This window comes from Anser brachyrhynchus (assembly GCF_964034855.1).
Source record: "Anser brachyrhynchus genome assembly, chromosome: 16".
Classification (NCBI taxonomy): domain Eukaryota; kingdom Metazoa; phylum Chordata; class Aves; order Anseriformes; family Anatidae; genus Anser; species Anser brachyrhynchus.
In genome coordinates, this window is record NC_137734.1 from 2,049,473 (window position 1) to 2,070,897 (window position 21,425).

The following is a 21,425-nucleotide window of genomic DNA, read 5'->3' on the forward strand; positions in this document are numbered from 1 at the left end:
GCGCATTGAAGTAGCTGCTTTCACAAGAGGTAAAGGAAAGTTCACGGATCCGTTGACAGATCAGCCCAAGCGGGAATTTCTCTGGGAATTCCTGCAATAGCAGGTCGGCTCCCGCGGAGGTGGAGTTTCCTCTGGATCTACCTCCACCCAGGCTCGGGGAGCGCTCCGGCCACCGGCTCGCGCTCGGAGGGCTGGGCTGAGCGACGCCACGCTGCTTCCCAGCCAAGGTCAGCCAGAAACCCTCCCCGCACCGCTAACGCCTGTCCTGTTAACCCTTGGGGAGAGCAGAGAGGAGGGTGGAAGGGTCAGGGCTCGGCTGCGGAGCCGGTCCGTGCCCTCCACGCGTGCGTTTTGCTCTCCCGCTCGGCGGGCGGCAGACGGGGCCGCCCGCGTGTGAGCATTTCGTGCAGGCGCATCCCTCCGGGCCCCGCCGCCATCAGGCAGCCGTGGAGGCTGGGTGAGGACGGCCACCGCGGTGGGAGGCCGGTGGGAGGCCGGTGTTTGCAGGCAGCGGGCTCCAGCGGGGTGACGGGCTTCTCGCTCCGAGGCGGGGAGCGACGGGGTGATGGCGCTCGGCGTGACTGAGCGCTCTGGAATCCGAGACACGTCCCGGGCCATACTTGTGGTCGGGAACCATGTTCGCCTTGCAGTGATACAAACCACATTTACAGTGGCAGCAGTGCCTCTCGAGCGCTCCGCTGACGCCAAGGACCGGCGTGACCCGACCTCACACAGGGGACAGGCAGCCGCCCGCTCCCAGGGACCTCCAGAGGGTCCCCTCGCCTCCTCCTCCCTAGCAGAGTTGGGCCTCTCCAAAATGGCACCCCCTCGCTCCCTGGCCAGACCCTGCCAAGGGATGGAGGCTTTCCAGATGCTGCAAAGGCTCCAGACTGTGGGTTGGAGCGCGTCTGCAAACATGGGGCCAAGCCAAGAAGTTTCAAGGTAGCGCCAAGCGTCACGCCAGGGAGAGGGCCTGTAGCTCAGGTTTGGTCCGGGGCCACCGCTGCTGGTTTGCGGACGAATCTAAACGTTCGTCTCGCACATCTGGGGAGCAGCTCTTGCTCGAGGGGCTCCCAGACGTTTTTCCAACTCAGTGGGAACTGCCACAAAGAACAGCAAAGCCAGTGGCTTTGGGTACCGAAAAGGCAGTTTTGGGGCACAGCCACCCAGCAGTTTTAGCACCAGCCTGTTCAGTGCTCCCCACCTTTGTGTGCTGACCTAAACTCCGTGACTTGCAGGGCTCAGGGAAGTGGTTGAGTCACCATCCCTGGAGCTTCTTTAAAAGACGTTTAGATGTAGAGCTTAGTGATATGGTTTAGCGGAGGACTTGTTAGGTCAGAGGTTGGACTCGGTGATCTTGGAGGTCTCTTCCGACCTAGATGATTCTGTGGCTCTGTGGCTGGGGCTGAGCTCAGGGAGCCCTGGTTCCCAGCAGCTAATCCTGCAGTTTATGACCCTGTGGAACAAATATCTGTTCCTTCAGTCGATCCCAGCCAGCAGCTATTTACCAGCACAGGCAGCGGCAGGCAGGAACCGGCACCCAGCGCTCGCTGGGGCTCTTTGCATTGCTTCTCCTTTTTCCTTTCCCCTTGACCCCTCTCCAAACCCCCCTGCCCAGCTGTGCAGGAGGCAGGGAACTTCTCCTCCTGCCGGGAGCCGGCTGGGGACAGGGACAATGTTCTGCCGGTCCCAGGAGCCGGCTCCGCGCCGCTCCCCCCGGGGCCACCCGGGCGCTGCGCAGCGTGCGAGTGCCACCTACAGGGGGGCTCCGGAGCCCGGCCTCGTCCCCCCCCGGGCCGTGCTGTGCCCTGAAGCCCCGAAATGTCTGTTTTTAAACGTGGGATGGTGTTTACGCGGCCCTGAGGGAGGGCAGCAGCGGGGTTTCAGCTGCGGGCGTTACTGGCGTGGTGATGGAGGGGGCGATGGAGGTGTAGGAGGTGTAGGACGTGGTGGCGGTGGAGGAGCTGTTGCCCACAGCCCCAAGGGACGCCTGAGGGCCGGGCCCACACCCGAGCCAGGCCAAGCGGCCGGCCCAGCCTGCGGCGCCCCCGAGCCAAACGCGCTCGGTCCCCGCCCGCTCGCTCAGCCCCGAAATGGCGGCGGGGGAGACACCGCGAGGCTCCCTCAGCTCCGGGACCTGCCACAGCCCGCGGAGCGGGCGGACTACAACTCCCAGCGCGCCCCGCGCCCACCGCCCTGCGGGGGCATGCTGGGAGCTGTAGTCCCTTCGCACGGCCGCAAGCAGGGAAGAGGCGGGCGGGAGCCGCGAGGACTACAAGTCCCGGCGTACCCCGCGCGCCGCCCGCCCGCTCCGGACTGCGGTACCGGGGCTGAGGTGGGCACCGGGGCGCCGCCGCCGGCTTCCTCCCCCCCTCCCCCGGTCCCCCCGTCCCCGGTCCCGGCCGCCGCGGGGAGCGGAGCGATGGGCGGGGAGGAGGAGATCGTGCGCATCGCCCGGCGGCTGGACAAGATGGTGGCCAAGAAGAGCGCGGTGAGTGGCGGCGGCTGGCCCCAACCCTCAGCCTCGGGGAGGGGGGCGCCTCCTTCCCCCCCCACCCGCCGCCGCCGCGGGTTTTGGGGCGGGGGGCGGCTGTCCTGAGGGGACCCCCCCTCCACCCCGGCCCCGTTGTCTGAGGGCATCCCCCGTCCCCAACGGCCACGCCCCCGCTCGGTTTTGGGGGGGCCCTCCCTTCGCTGCGGGGCCCACGGTGATGATGGTGGGGGCACAGCGACCCCCCCCCCGTTACCCCATTACCCCATTACCGTTGGGGCGCAGACCCCCCCTTACCCCATTGCCATGGGGGCGCAGCCCCCCCCCCCCATTTCCCTGGGGGCACAGACCCGCCCCCACATTACCGTGGGGGTGCAGGACCCCCCCCTGTTACCCCATCACCCTGGGGACGCAGACCCCCCCCCATCACCCTGGGGACGCAGGACCCCCCCTGTTATCCCATTACCATGGGGGCACAAGACCCCTTCCCCCCCCCATTACCATGGGGGCACAAGACCCCTTCCCCCCCATTACCATGGGGGTGCAGGACCCCCCCCCCATTACCATGGGGGTGCAGGACCCCCCCCCAGTTACCCCATTACCATGGGGGTGCAGATCCCCCCATTACCATAGGGGCACAGACACCACCCCCCCCAATTACCCCATTACCCTGGGGGATCAGACCCCCCCATTACCACAGGGGTGCAGACCCCCCCCCGGTTACCCCATTACCATGGGGGTGCAGGACCCCCCCCATTCCCATGGAGTTCCCCCTCCCCAAACTGGCTGCGGGGGGTGCCCCCCTCACCCCCACCTCTGCCACCGTGCTGTTCGCTGCCCGCTGCTGAGGGGGGGCTCCCTGCTCCCCCGTGCGGGGCTGTGGGAGCCCTTCAACCCCACGTTGCACCCCCACGTCTCGCCCACCCCCAGCTCAGCACCCTGGCGAGCATCCCCAGCCCTCCCTCCCCATCGCCTCGAGTAGGGGGGGGACCCTTGCGCATCCCCCCCCTCCCGGGGCTCTTTGAGTCGTTCCCTGCAGGAAATCCCGAGATTTGGGATTAGGGAACGTGGTGTTTGGGTTACAGGGCGCCGGGTGCGGCTGCGCTCAGGTGAGTTTCTGGGTGCAGGGCTGCAGAGCAGGTGAGCGGTGGCACTCGTGTAGCTGTTGTAAGGTCCCAGGGACGCGTGCCGGGGCTCAGACACAGCCCGTGATGTCTGCTCCTGTCGATGGCTTCGCCGAGAAAGAGGCAGCTTCTTAAAACGAGCGGTGTGCGACCTTTCCTCCTGGTTGGCGTTTCGTCTGGTGCTGAGCCACCGCGTGTTCACTGTCCGCCGGCTAATTTGCAAACTCTTCCTGCAGGGCGGTTGCCTGGAGAACCCGTTTGTCGCTCTAGTTTTTGTGCGGACCCCCGTTTGCTGCCGTCGGCCCAAGCGGCTCCATTTCCGATAAGGGGATCGGGAATTGCCAGGTCGTTTTGGGCGTGAAGGGCTGGATTTAATGCAGTCTGCCTCCTTCCTCTCTGGGTACTGTGCGGAGTGAGTTGCTGGCGTGCACACCGACAGCTTTCCCTTTGCTTTGGTGTTCTCAGCTCTGCTCTGTAGGGTGGCTGGCTGGCTTCCTGCAGTGGATTGGGAGCAGCCCTCCTGCACGGGGAAGACAGTCTGGCTGTCAGTGGGGCTCCTTCGTGGCGCTACAATCCCGGGCCCTGTAGGTCTTGTGCTGCAAACGGGCTTGGAGTGGTTGGTGTTTGAAACGAGCTGTTAAACGTGAACGCTGGAAAGCCTTGTTTGATAGAAAGGGAACGAGGGGAAGGAGCCAGCTGGATGGAGACAGGCGTATTCCAGGCTGAACTGCCGCCGAGGGGAGTTTTGGCTGGTGGTTCTCTGCCGTTTGTCTCTGACTACCAATTTTAGGGATCCACAGATCGCCCGGTTGGGTACGTTCTGCATCTGGGTTCCTGGATGCAGAGCTGCTGCGAGGAAGCCTCGTGCGATGAGTTTCGAGTGAGCGGCTCCTTCGCTTTGCTGCTCGAGGGGCTTTGCTCCCGGTATCACCCCTAGTGCTGGGCAGTGATCTATCAATATAACTACTAGGACGTGGTTACGCTGAGTTTCGTGTGGTAGAAAGAAGATTCCTGCAGCTCTGTCGTGACTTTGAGGTTTAGGTGGGTTCTTGCAATTCTGCCCAACTGTTTTTGCAGACTAATATCGTTAATCTAGGCCCGCAAAATAGTTTGTTAGTAGAATTGCTCGTGCAAACCAAGTGTGTGCTGAGGGGACGGCTCTGATTCAGAATGTATTTTTCAGGTGTTAAAGAAAACAAACTCGTCACGTAGAGGTAATGGCCTGATGCTCAGTAGTCTTGAAGGTGTTTTAAGGAAGGTTTTCTGGTTTCGCTTTGATTTCACCTTTCTGAATTTATTCCCATCGTGTTAAATTTCTTAATTAAAACCTGAGGCACTCATTCTCAGTATCTCTCTTCCTCTCCAGGATGGTGCAATGGATTTACTGAAAGAACTGAAAAGTATGCCCATGACTTTGGACTTGCTGCAGGTGAGTTGCACACTTAGGGTACAAAGCTGAAGTCTGCCTCTGGACAAGCACAGCACGCTGTTTACGTGGGCTTCCTAGATTTCCTCTGACTCTTTGCCTCTCTCAAAGCATCAAAATAAGCATTACATCTAGAAAATAGTACTGAACCTGCGCTTTGGACTGGCAATGGGATAGCTTTGGGCCACAACGTGCTGCCTGAGTTTTGTGTGTAGTTGGTCAGACATGCGGGTAGCTGCTCAAATCCTTTCAGGGATCTCCAAAAGGGAAGATGAGATTAAAGTAGCAAACACAAAGGGCAGTCGGGGAAGTTCTTTAAGTCTTTGTGATGGTGATATTCAGGACACTGGGGAGGCGTGAAGAGAATAACAATTCAGAGATTAAGATATGCATCTGGGATTTTTTCACTCTAAACTAGAATGCTACTTCCAGGTGTGTAGAGGAGGCATTTGTGAGTGATGCCTAGCTTGGATGCTTAGCTTGGGATCAATTTTAGCAAGCCAGGGTCAGTCATCTTGTTCTTCCAGAGCTGTAAGTATCTAATCACTCTGGAAGTGCTCGGATGCTACATATCTCAGTCGTTGCTTTGACTATGTTATGGTTATTTCTGATTTCAGTTAGTAACAAATAACGAATCTGTTCTTGAATGATTCATCTGAATGTTCACTTGCAGTCCACCCGCATCGGCATGTCAGTAAATGCACTGAGAAAGCAGAGCACAGATGAAGAAGTGATAGCGCTTGCCAAATCGCTCATCAAGTCTTGGAAAAAACTTCTCGGTAAGAAAATCATCGTGTTCCTGTCAGATTCAACTTGCAGAGGCGCTGTGTTTCTCAGGAGAACTTATGGATCGATTTACATGGAACATTCTAGCAATTCAGCCTTTAAAATTGCACTGTCTTTTCAGTTTCACCTACAGCCATGCATAGCTCTAGATTGCATTCCTGTTGTCAACCCAACGGCTAGCTTTTCCTGGAAAGAGCATTGAAAGCTTAGGGCTACTCTTACCGTGTACCTGATCATACAATAATTAGTAGCATTGGTTGTAGAAACAATATCCGTACTCTGAACCCTCCACCCCCATTTATGTGCTACGTGGTATTAGTGCAGCGTGCACTGTCAACTTCTGCATCAGCTTAGGAAGAGAAAAGCTGGAATGCGTTTTGGGTGATGAGTTGGGGAAGGATTTTAATTTTACAGCTTGCAGACAAATTCACGTTGACTGTTCTCTGCTGAGGAGGCTTTCGTGGTGATTGATAAAACAGAAGCTTGTAATTCTCTCTGAGTAATCCTGTGCTCATATAGCGCCAAATGTCGAAATTAGTGGTAGAGGGCTTACAGTTATTGTCTTAGTGATTACATTTGTGATAAAAGACTGAGGCATCGGCAGCGCTGAGTTTGGAAGGACAGCCATACATGTGTCCTGCTAGCAAAGCAATATTTTCCAGTCTATGCCAGTGGCAAAGTAGCCCCATGTGAAATTCAGACGCTCTTTACGCTGACTTCTTGGGCAGCAGTGCGTAACAGGCACGTGACGAAGTGTTTGAGGCTAAGTGAAGTGTATCTGCACCAGACAAAATGCTCCCCGTTTTAACAGACCAAATGAGTTAGCAGCAGTTTTCCTCTCCCGTCTGGGACTGTCCTTTCCACGCTGGGGCTGACGCGTACTGCCTGGGCTGAGGCAGTTTACCTCTGGGTCGATCTTGTTCTGCGGTGTAGTGAAAGTCCTCTCCGGGGCTGTGCTATCGGCAGCGCCTGAGACATGCAAGAAATTGTATTCCCAGAAGGACTAGCCCTTACTGGCCCTTCAGATGTCGTTGGCTTGAAACGCTGCATTTAGTGATGCTTTACAGAACTCGATCCAATACGTGCTCAGCAGCCAGGGTCTCTGAAAGGAACTTTTGTGATGAGGCACGTCTTGTGAGGAAGCTTATCTCTTAAGGAGGGAAGGTGATTGCTCGCTGCTCTCTGGTTTGATGGGGAACGCTTTTATTTGATTTAGTCTCTACTTAGAGGCAAGTAAAAGGTCTGTCGGAAAGCACGGGAGGCCCTGAAGGCCTGCTCCTGATTCTTTTTGTAGATTAATAATTTACGTCAGGCCAAATCTGTGGTCTTAAGACACCGTTTAGTGCATGCAGGGTTGTGGGATAAAAAACGGTTCTGAACCCTTCAGCATCCGAGCTTGCTTTTTCTTTCTTTTGAATACAGATGCTTCTGAGGAGAAAAGTGAGGAGAAAAAGAAAAGCCTGTCCTTGCCAACTTCTTCCTCAAAGGACACCGGTAATTCAAAAGACCAAAGGTAAAGCTTCCCTTTAGCCAAAGATGATACCGTTACCTAACCTGAATTTTCTGCTGCCATCTTACATTAATTTTTACTTCTAAGTGTCTGAGCTGGGGATTTTGTGTGTTCAAATTCCTGGTGAGAAGCACCAGGAGTCTAGGCTGCTTCAGGGGTGAGCTGCATGGTGTTTTTAATAAACTGAACTGTAATGCAGAAATAAACATCAGAAAAGATGGTGGCTTTGGTGATTTTTTTGCTTTTATTCATGACTTTTTGGTTTTCTATTGTTTTATGTTTATTTTTTATTAATAAAACATTTTTGTTGCATTTTTACATTTTTTTTGCCTGTTTCTAACTTGGAGCTCTTTAGCATGAAGGCTGTTTTTGGCCTTTGCAATATCAAGTGATGGATGGGACTGACTCATACATCGCTATTGTAAAACTTCCATTTCTTTGTCCTCTTCTCAGCAAGTCCCAGCAGAAGTCCTCTTTTCACTCGGGACTGGTGTCCACCCCTCTTGCAGGTCTGCTGCATGCTCGTTCCTTGCCACGCGCTGAGTGTTGCATCCCCTTCCCACTGTCCTGTACATGCTAAGCTCTTGAGTGGAGGCAGTGTGATCAAAGGGGAGAGGGCGAATGCGATTTAAACCTTTGTCCTGGACCTCTTCCAGAGGCAAGAGGCTTCCCTCAGCCTCAGATCCCAGGAGGGTGGGTCCTTCGTAGGTTTGGCACTTAAAGATTTAGCTAGCTTCCTAAGTTTGCCAGAAGATTTAGAGTATTAAGGCTGTAGTTTCTGGTTTGCAGACTTCCATGTCTGCAGCCTGTCCCCTGCTGGTCGCTTTCTTGTCACTCTGTGCTTCGATCCTCCTCTGCTTTTTTGCTCACACCTCCCAAGGCTTGTTGTTTCGGTGTGAGCCTTCTCACCCTTCACAGCTCTGCACGGGGCAGGTGACGGAGAAAGCTACTGATGCTGAGCTATGAAAATTTAATTTACGTGCCTCTTTGGCTACCTCACCTCTGTAAAATGTGGAAAGGGATTTGCGAGGTGTTGCAACGAGCGTTTTAATAAAGGAGACTTCACAGCTGGAAGAACCGAGCCTTGTAATGACGCAGCGCAACGTGAGAGCAGGAGCTGTTCAGTTCTGTGTGCGTAATGCGTCCAGTGGCAGTACTGATATAAGAGCAGCAGGATGGGATTTCTTAGATGCTGTTTCCTCTCCTCCTGTTGAGAGGACGCAAGGCTTGGAGGCCACAAAGCAGCCAGTGATAGCTGAGAAGGGGTTGCTTTGTAAGCTAATTAGCCTGAGCAGTGCCACCAGCTTTGTGATGCAAATCCCTTCTCTTTATGATCCTTACATCCCATAAAATTGCAGACTAGCGCTCCCTTCCCCAGGGTGCAGGCAGGAAAGATCTGTTGTGTGAGTAACCAGGGTGAAAACCGAGTCAGTTGCTGGGGTGAGAGCAGTTGAGCCTGTCCTTACTGGGAAGGGGAGGCAGCTTTCCCTCCAGCTAAGGCCAGAAGCTGGAGTGGAAGCACTTGTGAGCTGCTCCTGCTGGGGAAAGGAAAGGGCAAGCGTTACAAACTTGGCTGGTAGTGCTCGAGCCAGGAAGCAGTAGTGCGCTTCAAAGAGAAAGGGAAGCTCCCGATTTAACCTTCGCAAGATTGACCCCGGGGAGTGCGGAGCTGGGAGGGAAGGAAGGAAGCGTGGTGCATCCCCCGGGTGCAGTGGCAGCAGACGCATCACAGGCAAAATGAGGTGGGTCTGCTGGGAGGCCTGAAGTAATTTTACTCAACGGGATCCTGGCTGTAGGCAGAGAGGCAAAAGCCCCACTCTTTTCTTAGGCAGACAGCCTGGGGGCTGCGGGGTGGAAGCAACAAGCTTTATGGCTTGCGCTGCTACCCTTCCGCTGTGCCTCGAGGGTGTGCTGCAGCTGCTGCAGTTTTTCCCGTGGTGCTTTCTACATATTCATCCTCCAGCATCTTCTGAGTGGCAGAGCATCCCCTTGGTCATGAAGGATAAACAGCAGCAAAGGGAGTAACTTAGTACGGATCCAGCGGAAGGGGCCAGTCCTGGTGCTAGGCTGAGCCAGGCTCTCTTCACAGCCCAAAGTGGTTATTCTCCAGTGCTGCAAAATGAACTGCTAATCTGCCTTGGAAAAAAAATATATATATATTAGCAGCAAAGCTTTTTGGCTTTGCTTTAAAGTGCAGGCTATGATGGGGAGGGGTCTGACCGGCTGCTCGGGGGATGCTTGCTGGTTCAGCTGAGGCTGCCGTCGAGACAGCAACGAAATCAGTTTGCATTCAGATCCTACAGCCGCTGAGTCTGATAGATTTTGGCTGGGCCTTCCCCTTCTGTCGGGGAGGAGAAACTCGAATAGCTCTTGGCCTGAAATTTGTCTTTGCTTTCTGGAGCACAGATGCAGAAATCCCTCTGTAGGGGCTGGCGCTGCTAGACCTGGAGGCTCCGAACCCACCAGTGCGGAGCTGGCACCTGTAAAATTATCTGCTGCACTAGTGTAATGCAAAGCGTAACCCGTGGGGCTCTAGTAGTTTAGACCATTAGCGTAGCCCGTTTTAATGGGCTGTGTCTAATGTCTCTGTGCCTGACAGCAGGAACTTTTCCTTTTCCAACGTTCTCTGAAGGTTTTATTAGGCGGTTTTGGATCCGTGGCCTGAATTCAGCTCTTCGGTGAGATTTTCTTCTAGTGCAGCGCTGAGTTCTGTTTGTATCCATGGCTCTCGCTCTGCCACCATTTTGTTCCAGCATTTTTATTTTTTATTTTTTTTGGTGTGTGTGTAATCTTTTGTTGTCTGGATAGATTTACAAGCTCCCTCTCTTGTCGAACAGGAACAGTGTGAACCACAAGGATTTCCTGAAATAAGTCTTCTAGGTGTGTTTGAGGTCTATTTCCCAGCGATTCTAATAATAAACTAACTTCTGAAACTTAATAAATAACTTTCAGTACAGTTGTTGGCATGTCTCAGGAGTCTTTCATCTAATTCATGAGTGATCGCTTGTCATCTCGGGGCATGTATGGGCATGGAGGCAAATTCCTTTACTCATCAGCTAACAGAAGTGGAATAACCATGCAACTGGTCTAGCTTTTTTTTCCTCCTTCAGGGAATAAACATTTAATATTTAAATCAATATGGAATATTTAAGTCAGTAGCAGTTGCAGATGGAACCTTCCTGAAAGTCAAGTTGTACCTGTGTAAAGAGTGGTTAAAAAACCTGACTTTTAAGTGTCGAAACTTAGTATCCTGGCTTTATTTTCCTGCATGTCAGAGTGCTGGCTGGTTATCGCTGCTTTTTTTTAAGCATTCATTGACCTTCACCCCGTATTACTTCTGACAGTTACAAGAGTTCACACCAGTATTTTACTCTGGGAGACCTTCGTGTCACTGCCTGGAAAATGGGACAAACTTAAAGCTGGAAGAGCTCTCGGGAAAGTTTCTTCTGCCACCCCTTCCTAGGACAACGCGATCTCTGCCCAAGCTGCTCCCAGCAGCACTTTTTCTAAGCTGTTTTTTTGTGGTTTTTTTTTTTTTGACAGTCCCAAAAAATCATCCGGGTAAGGTATTTCCAGAGTTGCCTTTGGCAGGCTCTTCTCATTCATAACTCACCTTTACAGTTTGAAACTTACTCTTGATCAAAACCCATCTTGCTTAAGACCTTTGCTTCTTGTTAAATTTTTACGGATGCAGAGGGTTTTTCCTGCGCTCCTCCTTTGGAACAAGCCTTCAAGCATTTCAGCACTTGTCTCCTCAGAGTCTTCCCTGCTGTAAACCACTCTAATCCTTTCAGCGTTTCCTTTTGTTGGAGGTGTTTTCTAGGCTTTTTGCCTCTTCCCTCGGGAAGTTTCATTTTTCCCAGCTATTTTGTACGAGATCAGCCATCGTTTTCGGATGAGTCTTCCCGAGCTGTGTAGGATTTGCTGCGTTCACCCCCGTGTGCACACCGCCAGCCGTGAGCTGTGCGTAGTTCCCTAGGCACAAAAGTACCTGGCAGCAATTTGTACGATCCAGACGAGATCAGCATCTAATTGATTATTTGCAAGCTAAGTTTACTTTTTTTTTTTTGTAATACGTGCGATGTAAATCCTGTCGAATGTTTTTAGCTTTTTGGACACCCCAGGAAATCTGTTCAATAGCCTCATGCAGTGCTGACCAGTAAAACTGGATGATCAACAAGCCTTCTTCAGCTGCTGGGCAAAGAGAAATGCAGTAAGCCCACAATGTAATCTCCCTTGGAGTCCTTCTATTTCATCTGAGCAAGAAATCAATCTTCCAGCTGTGCCCTGACCTGAGCAATTGGCTGAGGGTGCACTGCTGAATGCTCCTGCAAAGGGCCCGAGGAGGTTTTGAGCTGTGACAATCCGGTAGTGCTAACGATGATCTGAGGGCTTTGAGGCACCCCGGAGCCAGCCTGGATTTGAACTTGGCAGCAGCCGGGGCTCCTGGGCCGAGTCCCTGAAGTTGTCTGGCTCGCTTCGTACACCTGCGGATTCAGAAGGCTTCCAGCTTAGCACTGCTCTGCTGCGGGCTAGCTAATCCCTTCTGGGACAGTGCAGTGGAAGTCCCTGCTCATGAGAGATTTATTTTTGATGGCAAAAACTTGGAGGCGGTGCCCCAGCTTCACAGCAGCTGTAAAGCCACTTGTCTCTCGAGATGCTGCCACTATGGCATGGGTGAAAGAAATACCAGGGCTTCTTTCTTTTTCTCCCTGTTTGTCTCTTGCTGCATTGATGTTACCCAGACGTTGGCAATAAATAATGTGCATTTTATGGCCCGAACACCAAAGTCAGAGTAATCTCAGCTGAAAAATTGGCTGTTCTACTGCCTAGATTTAGGGGTGGGGGGGGAAGGAAAGCTCCATAAAATCATCTGGGAATCATAACAGCCCAGATTTTTTTTTTTATCTGCAGCAATTGCAGGGCTAACTAACCCGATGTGCAGATGTTAGGCTTTTACGGGCAGGATGTTTCAGCATCGTGGGTATTCACCAGGCTGAACTGCTCGGTGAAATTACTCCTCTGGCATGCCAACCTGGGCCTGTGCTGCACCAACCTGCGGCATCACGCGGTGGCTGTGTGCCCTCTGTCTCTCCTGGCAGGTGACCCGAGCGATGCAGTCACAGCAGGCAAGGTTTGCGTTCCCCTGCCTGTGCCTACAAGTGCTTGCAGGCAGAAAATGAAGTTCTTTTTGCAGGGGAAGTAATATTTGTTAGTCCCGTGTTAGCCTGGCACCTGCGTGAGCTGCTTGTGGTTGTGTAGGGGTGCTCCTCTGTGAGATGAGCAGTCAGAGTCTTGCCAGATCACAGGAGAAAGGAAGATCCCCTTATGTGTTTTGCTGCGTTTCTTTCGGTGTATCAGAGCTGAAGAAGCCGTTAGCTTTGTTTCCCTTTGCACAGAAGCCCCTTGTTCTGGAGAGGCTGGGGTAGGCTTCTCCGATTTCTGCCCCGAAGGCAGCGTGCTGCCCTTCTTGGTGCTTAGAGAGAGCCGGGGTGTTTGTTCTCTTCTTCCTGCTGCTGACATTAAAAGCGAAGGATGCGAGATGAGGAACCAATTCTGGTACCTGCTGAGATTAACCTTAGGGTGGCGTCTGCTTGCTTTCTGCTGAAAGCATTTAAGAACGGGGTCCTGCAAAGCAAGAGAGGAATTCGGCACCGTGATCTGGGAGCTGCGGTCCGACTGAGGGCGTGCTGATGCTCTCAGGAGTCCCGAGCCCGTTTGATTTACCGATGGTGTCCGATGGCTTCATAATGTTTTCACTTGATGCCCAGTGGTCTGGCAGACGTGGTCCGCGTTCAATAACAGGAATTGGTCAGCAGGCCTGCTTCGTGGATTAAACCCCCAGTCACAGCCAGCAGATTCCACAGGAGAGCTCGTGTCTGGTTTGATGGCACTGGCTGCTGTCTTGCGCTACGTGCTGGTTTGGGGCACGCATCTGCACTGTTTTTCTCAGACTGGTTTTGGGTTGTAATTAACAGGATGCTTGGCCACATGCCTGCTGGTCCCTTCTCTGCCCTCGGTGACCCGAGCTGAGGCATTCTGACAGGTGAAGTTTCTCTTTCAGCTCCAACAAAAGGCAGGAGCCTCCGAAGACCCCGACCACTCCCAAAATCACCACCTTCCCTCCGGCGCCCGTCACCTGCGATGCTGTCCGCAACAAATGCAGAGAGATGCTGACGACAGCTCTACAGGCTGATGGTGAGTGCTGGGGGGAAACCCCGCGTTGCTTAAAATACTTAAAATATTTCACAGCTCCCGGTGCGTTCTGCCAGAGACCTCTGCATGTAGGTCAGTGCCAAGTTCGGCACTGTTTGGTTTAGCCCCCCGTCACCCTTTTGTTAGGCCGGCTGGCACCACAGCATCTGTAGATACGTGGATACGGACCTGGCTCGTGCCAGAGGCATGGTAATTAAGAACATGGGGTCATGTATGGTCTTCTGTTCCGCAGCCTGCGGTGGGCGGGTCTGGCCAGAAGTTTGATCTCCAGGTGTGCAGGTGTTTGCTTCCCTTTCCAGGTCTCAGTCTTGCCTGATTGCTGTAGAGTGAAGCTGTCATCTCTGCTTACCCCTGGGGCACAAAGCGAAGCCGTAACTCACTGTACGGAATTTGTCGGTAATGGTGCTCGTGCCAGTCGCCTCCTGCACTTAGATTCCCCCTGCCCGCGCAGACTGGAGCTGCTTAAATACTGGGGTCCTCTGTGGATCTGGGATGGAATAGGTTCTGCTTGCACTCGTGCTGTGCCATCTAAAACAGGCAGCTGCAGGTGCTCAGCATCTCTGACGGTCAGATTTTGAACACCTCGAGCTGAACACGTGCTCGAGTCCGAGCTGCAGATCCTTTTGGAAAAGGGGGATCTGCCTGAGCACTGCAGAGTTTTGTTAATTTGAAGCCAGGGAACGTAGACAGCAGATGGAGAAGTTCACAGAGTCGTTCTTCCTAGCCTTCCTCTGCGTGCGTGTTTGTATATGCTGCATTAAGTGCTCTGTGTAACTCCTAGAAAAACCCTTTCCGTAGGAAGCCTGGGAAGTAGTGCCCTCAAGTCTGCTGCTAAGCTCAGCCCGGTTCTGCACTGCTTTCCTGTGCTCGGTGGTGGTTGTTACCATACCCAGTGTCCCAGCTCATAACAGTTTTTGCACTCTGGTGCTGTTTAATTGGCAAGAAGCAGCATGTGAAAGAAAAGGGCAGATGGAACCCTGAGCTGAGAAGAAAAACGAAGGCTTGGTTTCGATGCTGCCTGTCAGGCTCTGTCAGATTTGGTCTGAGCGGAGCTACTTCTCGTTGACACCAATATCTGAGGAGAATCAATTCCTTCCCGGTTGGTTGCAACTATGGCAAAAATACATTGGATATGGGAAAACTCTTTCTGTGGGGCAGGTTCCTGTTAGCTTTGTGTAGTCCTGGTAGAGAGGCGGAGGGCACAAACTGGCTGGATTTGCTTCTTTTCATCACTGCTCTTTTCAAAAGGGTCGGAGGGTACCTAGAGCAAAGGCCACGATGCCATTTGATGGAAAGAGCACGTAAATCAAATTAGCGAGCTATCTAGATTTTTGTCTCAGAAATGCTGAGCCCAGGGGCCCCATGCCTGGTTGGAAAACCTTGACCTTCTGTTCCTCTTGTCTTACAGATGACTACGTTGCCATTGGCGCTGACTGCGAGCACATAGCAGCCCAGATTGAAGAATATATCCTTGCCGTACTGGGCTTCCTCAAGGGCCTGCACGTCTCCAGGCCATGAATTGAACGAGCCGAGAGGAGAAACGGGGCAGGCTGGCTTTGTGTAAAGGTTCTGATGCAGCTCTGCTCGTCGGGGCTGTCAGGTTCCGGCTCTGCTTGGCTGTGTCCTGGGGCACGCAGGAGCCACCAGCAGTGCTGGGAGCTCCGGGCAGAGCCCTTGCTGGTGTGACTGAGACAGAGATTTCCTTCCTGTTCACACCATCGTGGGCTTGTACGTCCCAAGTTCCCCTTCCTGTCAAAATACTATTTCCTGCTCCCAGCTCTGCTTCCAAAGCTGTCCTGAGCCTCGCTCTTGGGAGCAGTGTGCTCATAGGGCGTAAAAGAAAGGGGGAAGACAGAGCAGCAAGTGTGGAGCTGGGTGTAGGTTGTGATAATTGTGGAGCTTGCCTTGGCGTGGTGGCTGTGGGGTGCAGCTTGGCTCTCTCTGGAGCATTTTGTGCCTGCCTTGCTGCGAGGAAGAGCAGGTTGAAGAACCGGAGCCTAACTAAAAATAAAGATTATTTCTAGCACAGTGTAAAAGCCCCTGGTCTCCGGGATCACGTAAGTCTGTTCTCAAATACAGTGTTAATTTCCCAGAGCAGAGACTGTCTTTTGCTTCCAGCACCATCGTCTGTGTCCTGGCAGCAGTAACGCTCCCTGTAGGTGTAGGGTGTGGTTGGAGGCTTCTGGGTTGGCTGGAAAGTCCTTGACTGCCGCGTACGCATATACCAAGACATCAAGAACACCGACATGAAGTACAAAAACCGCGTGAGGAGCCGCATCTCCAATCTGAAGGACTCCAAAAATCCTGAGCTGAAAAAGAACGTGCTGTGCGGGGCGATTACCCCTGAGCAGATTGCAGTGATGACCTCGGAGGTGAGGAAGCCCGAGCAGGGTTGGTTTCGGACGGGGAACGTGTCGTATGAATGAGCTTGAAGCAAGTGGCTGGTCTGCGCGCCAGGACTGCAGATTTCTCAGCAGCTGCTGCCCGAGTGCACGGGGAGGAAACTAGCCGCGGGGATTGCAACGTGGAGAGCAGTCTGTTGGGGTGTCAGCTCGTCACAGGGGTGGGCCAGTAACCAAAACCGAAAGGCTTTCTGTCTTAACACCCATCTGTTAGGCCCTTCTGTCCCCTTGGTTCTTTCCACTGCGGCGGGTGTGGTGGTAAAACTGGACGGATGTGATTTTATTCCTTTTTTGAAAGGAAATGGCCAGTAACGAGCTGAAAGAGATCAGGAAAGCCATGACGAAAGAAGCAATTCGGGAGCATCAGATGGCCAAGACAGGAGGGACGCAGACTGACCTCTTCACCTGTGGGAAGTGCAAGAAGAAGAACTGCACCTACACCCAGGTTAGTCTTCCTGCTCCTACAGCCTCCACAGCACTGATGTCTGCACGGGACAAGATCTGTCACAGTCCTGAGCTCTTACTGCTCCTGGACAGGCCATGCAGCATGGCAGAAATTTTGCTGCTGATAGAGAGAAGCTTTTTGCATGCTTGGGGCCCTCTAAAATACAGTGCTGATGCTTTTGCATACATCTTTCGTTGGAGCTTGTGTAACTTTCTTTGGTCATTCGTGCAAATGCTGCTTTGCATCTGGAAGAGCAGGGATTTGTGCAGCACCAAGGAAGGTTTCAAGAGCATGTCGTGCTGCTTGCTGAGCAGCCTGGGAGAGCTGCACGTTGAAAGCAGGTGCTGGGAATGTGAGGGTTCAGAGAAGGAAGGAGTGGGTAGCGTAGAGGAGAGAGACTGCAGAAACTGAGGCAGGCACGTTGAGGGTATTAAAAGTGCAAATCAGGAACGTAGATAAGCTGCGGCTGGACAGATCCCAACTTATTTAAAATAAAACACGAAACAGGTGAAATATCAATAAGGAACAAATGAATCTGGTGTGAGCAGGCAGCGGCGATTCCTTCCCCTTGCGGGACAGCTGCTGGAAGCCTTGCACACTGCCAGTGCGTTTTAGTTCCCGTGTTCGTGCCAGGCATCTGGAGATAAATGTGCCTTTGCTGTGAGTCAGTGTTGCAGAATGTGCAGATCCCCAAAAATGCACCAGCAACCACGCGATTGCTACTGCATTTGCCGAGTGGGTGCGCCCAAAATGCGCGTGCAAGCGCCGAGTGAAACCCCTTGGTGTGCTTGGATGCGATGTGCAAACACAGAGGAGAGCCAGGCGGCTGACCGGGGGTTTTCCTTCGTCTTGCATCCCGGAACGCGTCCCAGTAAGTCCCTGCCTGAGCTGTGCTGCTCGCCTCGGCAGCACGTGGGCCCCGAGCTTTGCTTGTAGTGGGCTGGAGTCCGACTGCTCAGAGCCGGGGCAGGTCCCGACAGCATCTTCTCAGCAGAAATATCGGAAGAAAAAAATGCCTTTTTTGTATTAGTTTTCCCGAGAAGAAACAATCACCGGTACTGACATGTTCTACATTTCAAGTAGGTGAACTGGCATTTGTGAAAGCGTTCAGAGCCAGGCAGTAACATCGGGTGAGAATTACAGAATTTAGCTATCCAGCGTGCTTGCAAAACATGTTTAGTTTGCATCATGCAAATGCTATGGCTCTTGCACACTGGGTAATTACACATGTAGATCACCATAATTACACTCGGCATAGTTCTGCTGTCTGATTCGCGCAGGGAGTGCCAGTATTTTGAGTCCAGACCTGGTGTCTTGTGGTACTCAAATGCCATGAAAATCTGATTTTTAGCAAACCATGTGTTTCTGGCGAGAGCCAGCCAGAGGCAGCCGTCACATCTGGGTTAAATATCGGAGTTCCTTAATGGCTCAAACACAAACCAGACGAGAAATGTGCAGAACCTGGTAACCCAGAGTACGTTTCTGGGAGGCCAGGACAGAGGACTGGGTCTGTAAACGGGAATGGCTTGAGTGCTTTTTTATGTGTTCCTGTGGAGCGTGTGCTTGATGGGCTGAGGGCTTTGCAGTCTCCCAGCCAGCTGCGTCCATCCCCGCTCGGGGCGCAGCACGGGGAGGGTCCGGCTGTGGGGACGTGCACCGCCAGAGCCACCCACAAAGAGCGGGCAGCACAGGGCTCAGGAGGGAAGTTGCTGCCCCAGACGAGTTGCTCAGATAGCGTAGGGCTAGAGATCAGAGCCCGAGCTGCCCCGTTGTGCGATTCTTTGAGGAGATGTCGGGCTCTGGCAGCAGTGAGGTCCTTGAGGATGCTCCAGGCCAGGGCAGCAGTTTCTCTGCTGTAGGTGTGTGTGCCGGTGCCCTTCACGGGCGCGTTTTTGTGCCTGGTGGGGCAGCCCTCCGGTTCCTACCAGTGGCCTTTCAGCACCAGATGTTCAAACGGCTCTGGTCTGTACCCGCTGTACCCTGGGCACGCTGGCAGGCAGCTGTCGATGACACTGGCTTAATAGGTTGTAATTTATACAGGCATTTCCAATAGAATGGGAAGCTTGGCTTAGCTGCAGGATTGGGAATTCTCCGAAGAGTCGGAGACCATGTGTGTATATGTGTAAATTTGTGTGTGAAACAATAACCAGATTCATTTTGCAGGGAGGCTCCTCGTGCTCTCCCAGGCCTTGGTGTCCAGATGATTTCTGACAATGTGACCAGATGGCCAGCATAAATCCTCGGTGGCTAGAGGGACGAGGAGCCGCTTTGTGAGCCCCGCACTGAGGCCACATGCGGTGCTCAGCTCTCGTTTCCCTTGTGTCCTCCCCAGGTGCAGACCCGCAGCTCCGACGAGCCCATGACCACCTTCGTCGTGTGCAACGAGTGTGGGAATCGCTGGAAGGTAGCACACCAAGGATATTACTGGCACTGAGGGGTGTTAGGGTAGCTGTACCCACGATGCTGCAGATGCTTAGCTGCTGTCCTCAGAGGTGCTTGCCAAACGCTGACTGGCTCTAGCGAGTGATCTTTCCTCCCAGCACAGAGGCAAGAGCTCCTGGGTTCATCCCATCTCTGCAGACCAGCTGGGGCCATGTCTCACTTCCACATTCCCCATCTCCTTCCTCACATCCCCGCTGCTGCCATGACCAACTTCACAGTGCTTTTCTCGCTCCCTCTGCCACCCAAGAGATGGTGGTGATGACATCGTGTAGGATTTAAAAAAAAAAAAAAAATGCTCTTTTATACTGTGTGCAGAGCTTGGATGTGAGCAGAAATCTCCCCGTTGATGGTGAGCGGAGTTGGCACCACTACAAAGTGCCAGAGCCACAGCTGAGAGATTCGAATGGGAGCTCTGTTTAGCCCCTGCTGCAGGGGCTGAGCCCTGCCTCCGCACAATCCCCAAGCCCTTGCCAGCTTCCGAAACAAGAACTGTCAGCCGGATTCCTATCTTCTAGGCAGCAAGCGCATGACCTGCAACTCCCCTTGGTAGTGAGGCTTTCTAATCAGGGTTTAAACTCCCTTCTCTTGCAGTTCTGCTGATATGTGCCATGGCCCGAGAGCGGCAGCCAAACGCAGATCAGAGTGCAACCTCCATACGCCAGCTCCCACGGCAATTGTGTATTGTGTCCCGAGTGAGTTTGCATTGTCACGCGCTGAGAGCAGCTGCGGGGAGGCCTGCCTCTCCGCTCGGGCCTTGCTGGAAAGCCGCTGTTGTGGGCTGACGGCGTGGCAGGAGAGCTCACTAAACACACTTAGCTGTTATTTTCTCATCTTAAGCGAGTATGGTCACTTTTTCTTCAAAACTAATATTAAACATTTGTCAGTTTCTGACTTTTTATTTCAACCGTGTGTGTGCAGCGCTTTGCATTCGCGACGCGGGGCCGCGTGGAAGCTTGGCAGGGAGTCAGCGTCCGGACGGCTGGGAACTGCTCGTTGCCTGGAGCACCAGAAAGCAAGAAGCTGCTCGTGGGTGTACCCTCGCTGCACCAAAGGTAGCTTTTGGTCAGCCCATAAAACCCTTGAGCCAAATCCTGGGGCACTGGGTGGCAGTACTGGCCTTCCTCACCTGGCTGAGGAGATCGTTGATGGAACAGAGCTTTTGGGGCAGCGATGAGGTGCAGCTCTCCAGCTCCGCTGGACATCTGTAGCACTCGTGTGATTATGCACGGCGATGCAGACCTTGTGATCTCGTGCCTTTAAACGCCAACGGCATGGGATTGCTGCACAGAGGAGCTCGAGAACACCGCTCTCCGCATCGCAGCAGCCTGAAAGCATGGACACCAGCCACCAGGAGGAACACGTTGTTGGTTTGGAGGAGCAGGAAAGGGAGGAAGGTGTGTCCGGCCCAGCAAAGGTTCGCATTTCCTAGAGCTCCATCCCTCTGTGGAAGGGAGACTCTCGTAGCCAAGAGCTCCCTTGGCACCCAGCTGGGCAGGAGGGGCCCAGCAGCTCGTTGCTGTTCCTGCTGACTGAGCTGCACCCCTGCTCCCGATCGCTGTCATGCGGGGAACCTGGGAGCAATCAGTTTTACACAGGGAGAAGCCTTCGGTAAAGGAGGTGGAGGGAATCCACAGGCCAGGGGGAGCGTTGTGACCTGGCAGGGACCTGCAGGATCGGGCTGTTGGTGGGGGGCAACCACAACCTGCTGGGGAAACTCTTCCCTCACAACAGCTTTTGGACTGAGACTTAATTCCTCTTCCCTTCTCTTCTTTCCTGGGTTTCCTCGCCTTTGGCTGGGGTGGTGCAGCATTCAGGGGACCCCCACAAGATCTCTGAGCACGAGGCTGCTGCGGAGCTCTCCTCTGCGCTTCAGCTCTTTGTGCTCATGAGCAGTACAGGAGCATTTGCAGTAACATCTCCTACAGCATCGCTCCCCCGTTCCGGAGTGAAAAACAAGTATTTCCACTGGCTTTTCAGCATGCCAGACAGCAGACATTCACCAGAGACCTTGGAGATGCTTAGAGGGGAGTAAGCAGCCACATGAAAGCAATGGAAAACGTGCTCGCAGGCCCTTTGAGGGCTGTGTTCCTCTCGAGGCAGTGATCCCAACAGGATCCTTTGCTCAGGGCTTTCACTTTACGGGGTGCAGCCAAGTCTCCCAAGAAGGAAAAGATTCAAAGACGCTGACAACTTGTTAAGCCTCACGAGTCTTGCGGCGGATGGGATTATTCGAGCCAGGCTTGTGAGGGAACAGTGTCCTCCCAGTAATGCTTAAAAAAAGCTTCAGGATCTAAACCCAAAGCTGGCCAAGGCACTCTGGCTCGTGCACTGTGAACAGGAGCCAGCTAATTACCAGTTGCTGTTGCTTTTCTTCTTGTATTACTGTAAGGAGGGGAGTTAAGCTCGGGTGCAGTTTGCTGACAGTCCCGAATTGCACGTGGAGATGCAGAAACAGGAGCTCCTCAAAAGCTGGGGAACAGAACCTGGTCCCGTGGCATCTTCCTGTGCCTTTTGCTCTACCTTCTGGGACAGGAACAGCTACGCACCGATGGCAGTCCGGGAGGGGGAAGACGTTGGGTAAAG

General features: G+C 53.4%; 1 protein-coding gene across 2 annotated transcripts; it reads left to right on the forward strand.

The window, feature by feature from the left end:
* Window positions 1-2,271: 2,271 nt before the first annotated feature.
* TCEA2 (transcription elongation factor A2) lies at window positions 2,272-19,746 on the forward strand. 2 transcript variants are annotated; one of them, XM_080557685.1, is made up of 10 exons: window positions 2,276-2,491; window positions 4,982-5,044; window positions 5,715-5,820; window positions 7,250-7,340; window positions 13,402-13,535; window positions 14,962-15,018; window positions 15,771-15,925; window positions 16,254-16,400; window positions 18,733-18,804; window positions 19,434-19,746. In XM_080557685.1, the coding sequence occupies exons 1-10, from the start codon at window positions 2,423-2,425 to the stop codon at window positions 19,440-19,442; spliced, it is 903 nt and encodes a 300-aa protein (XP_080413811.1). In that variant the 5' UTR covers window positions 2,276-2,422; the 3' UTR covers window positions 19,443-19,746. The 2 variants fall into 2 exon arrangements, with proteins under 2 accessions (XP_080413810.1, XP_080413811.1); XM_080557684.1 differs by having other exon boundaries at window positions 2,272-2,491; window positions 18,733-19,746.
* The last annotated feature ends 1,679 nt before the right edge of the window (window positions 19,747-21,425 follow it).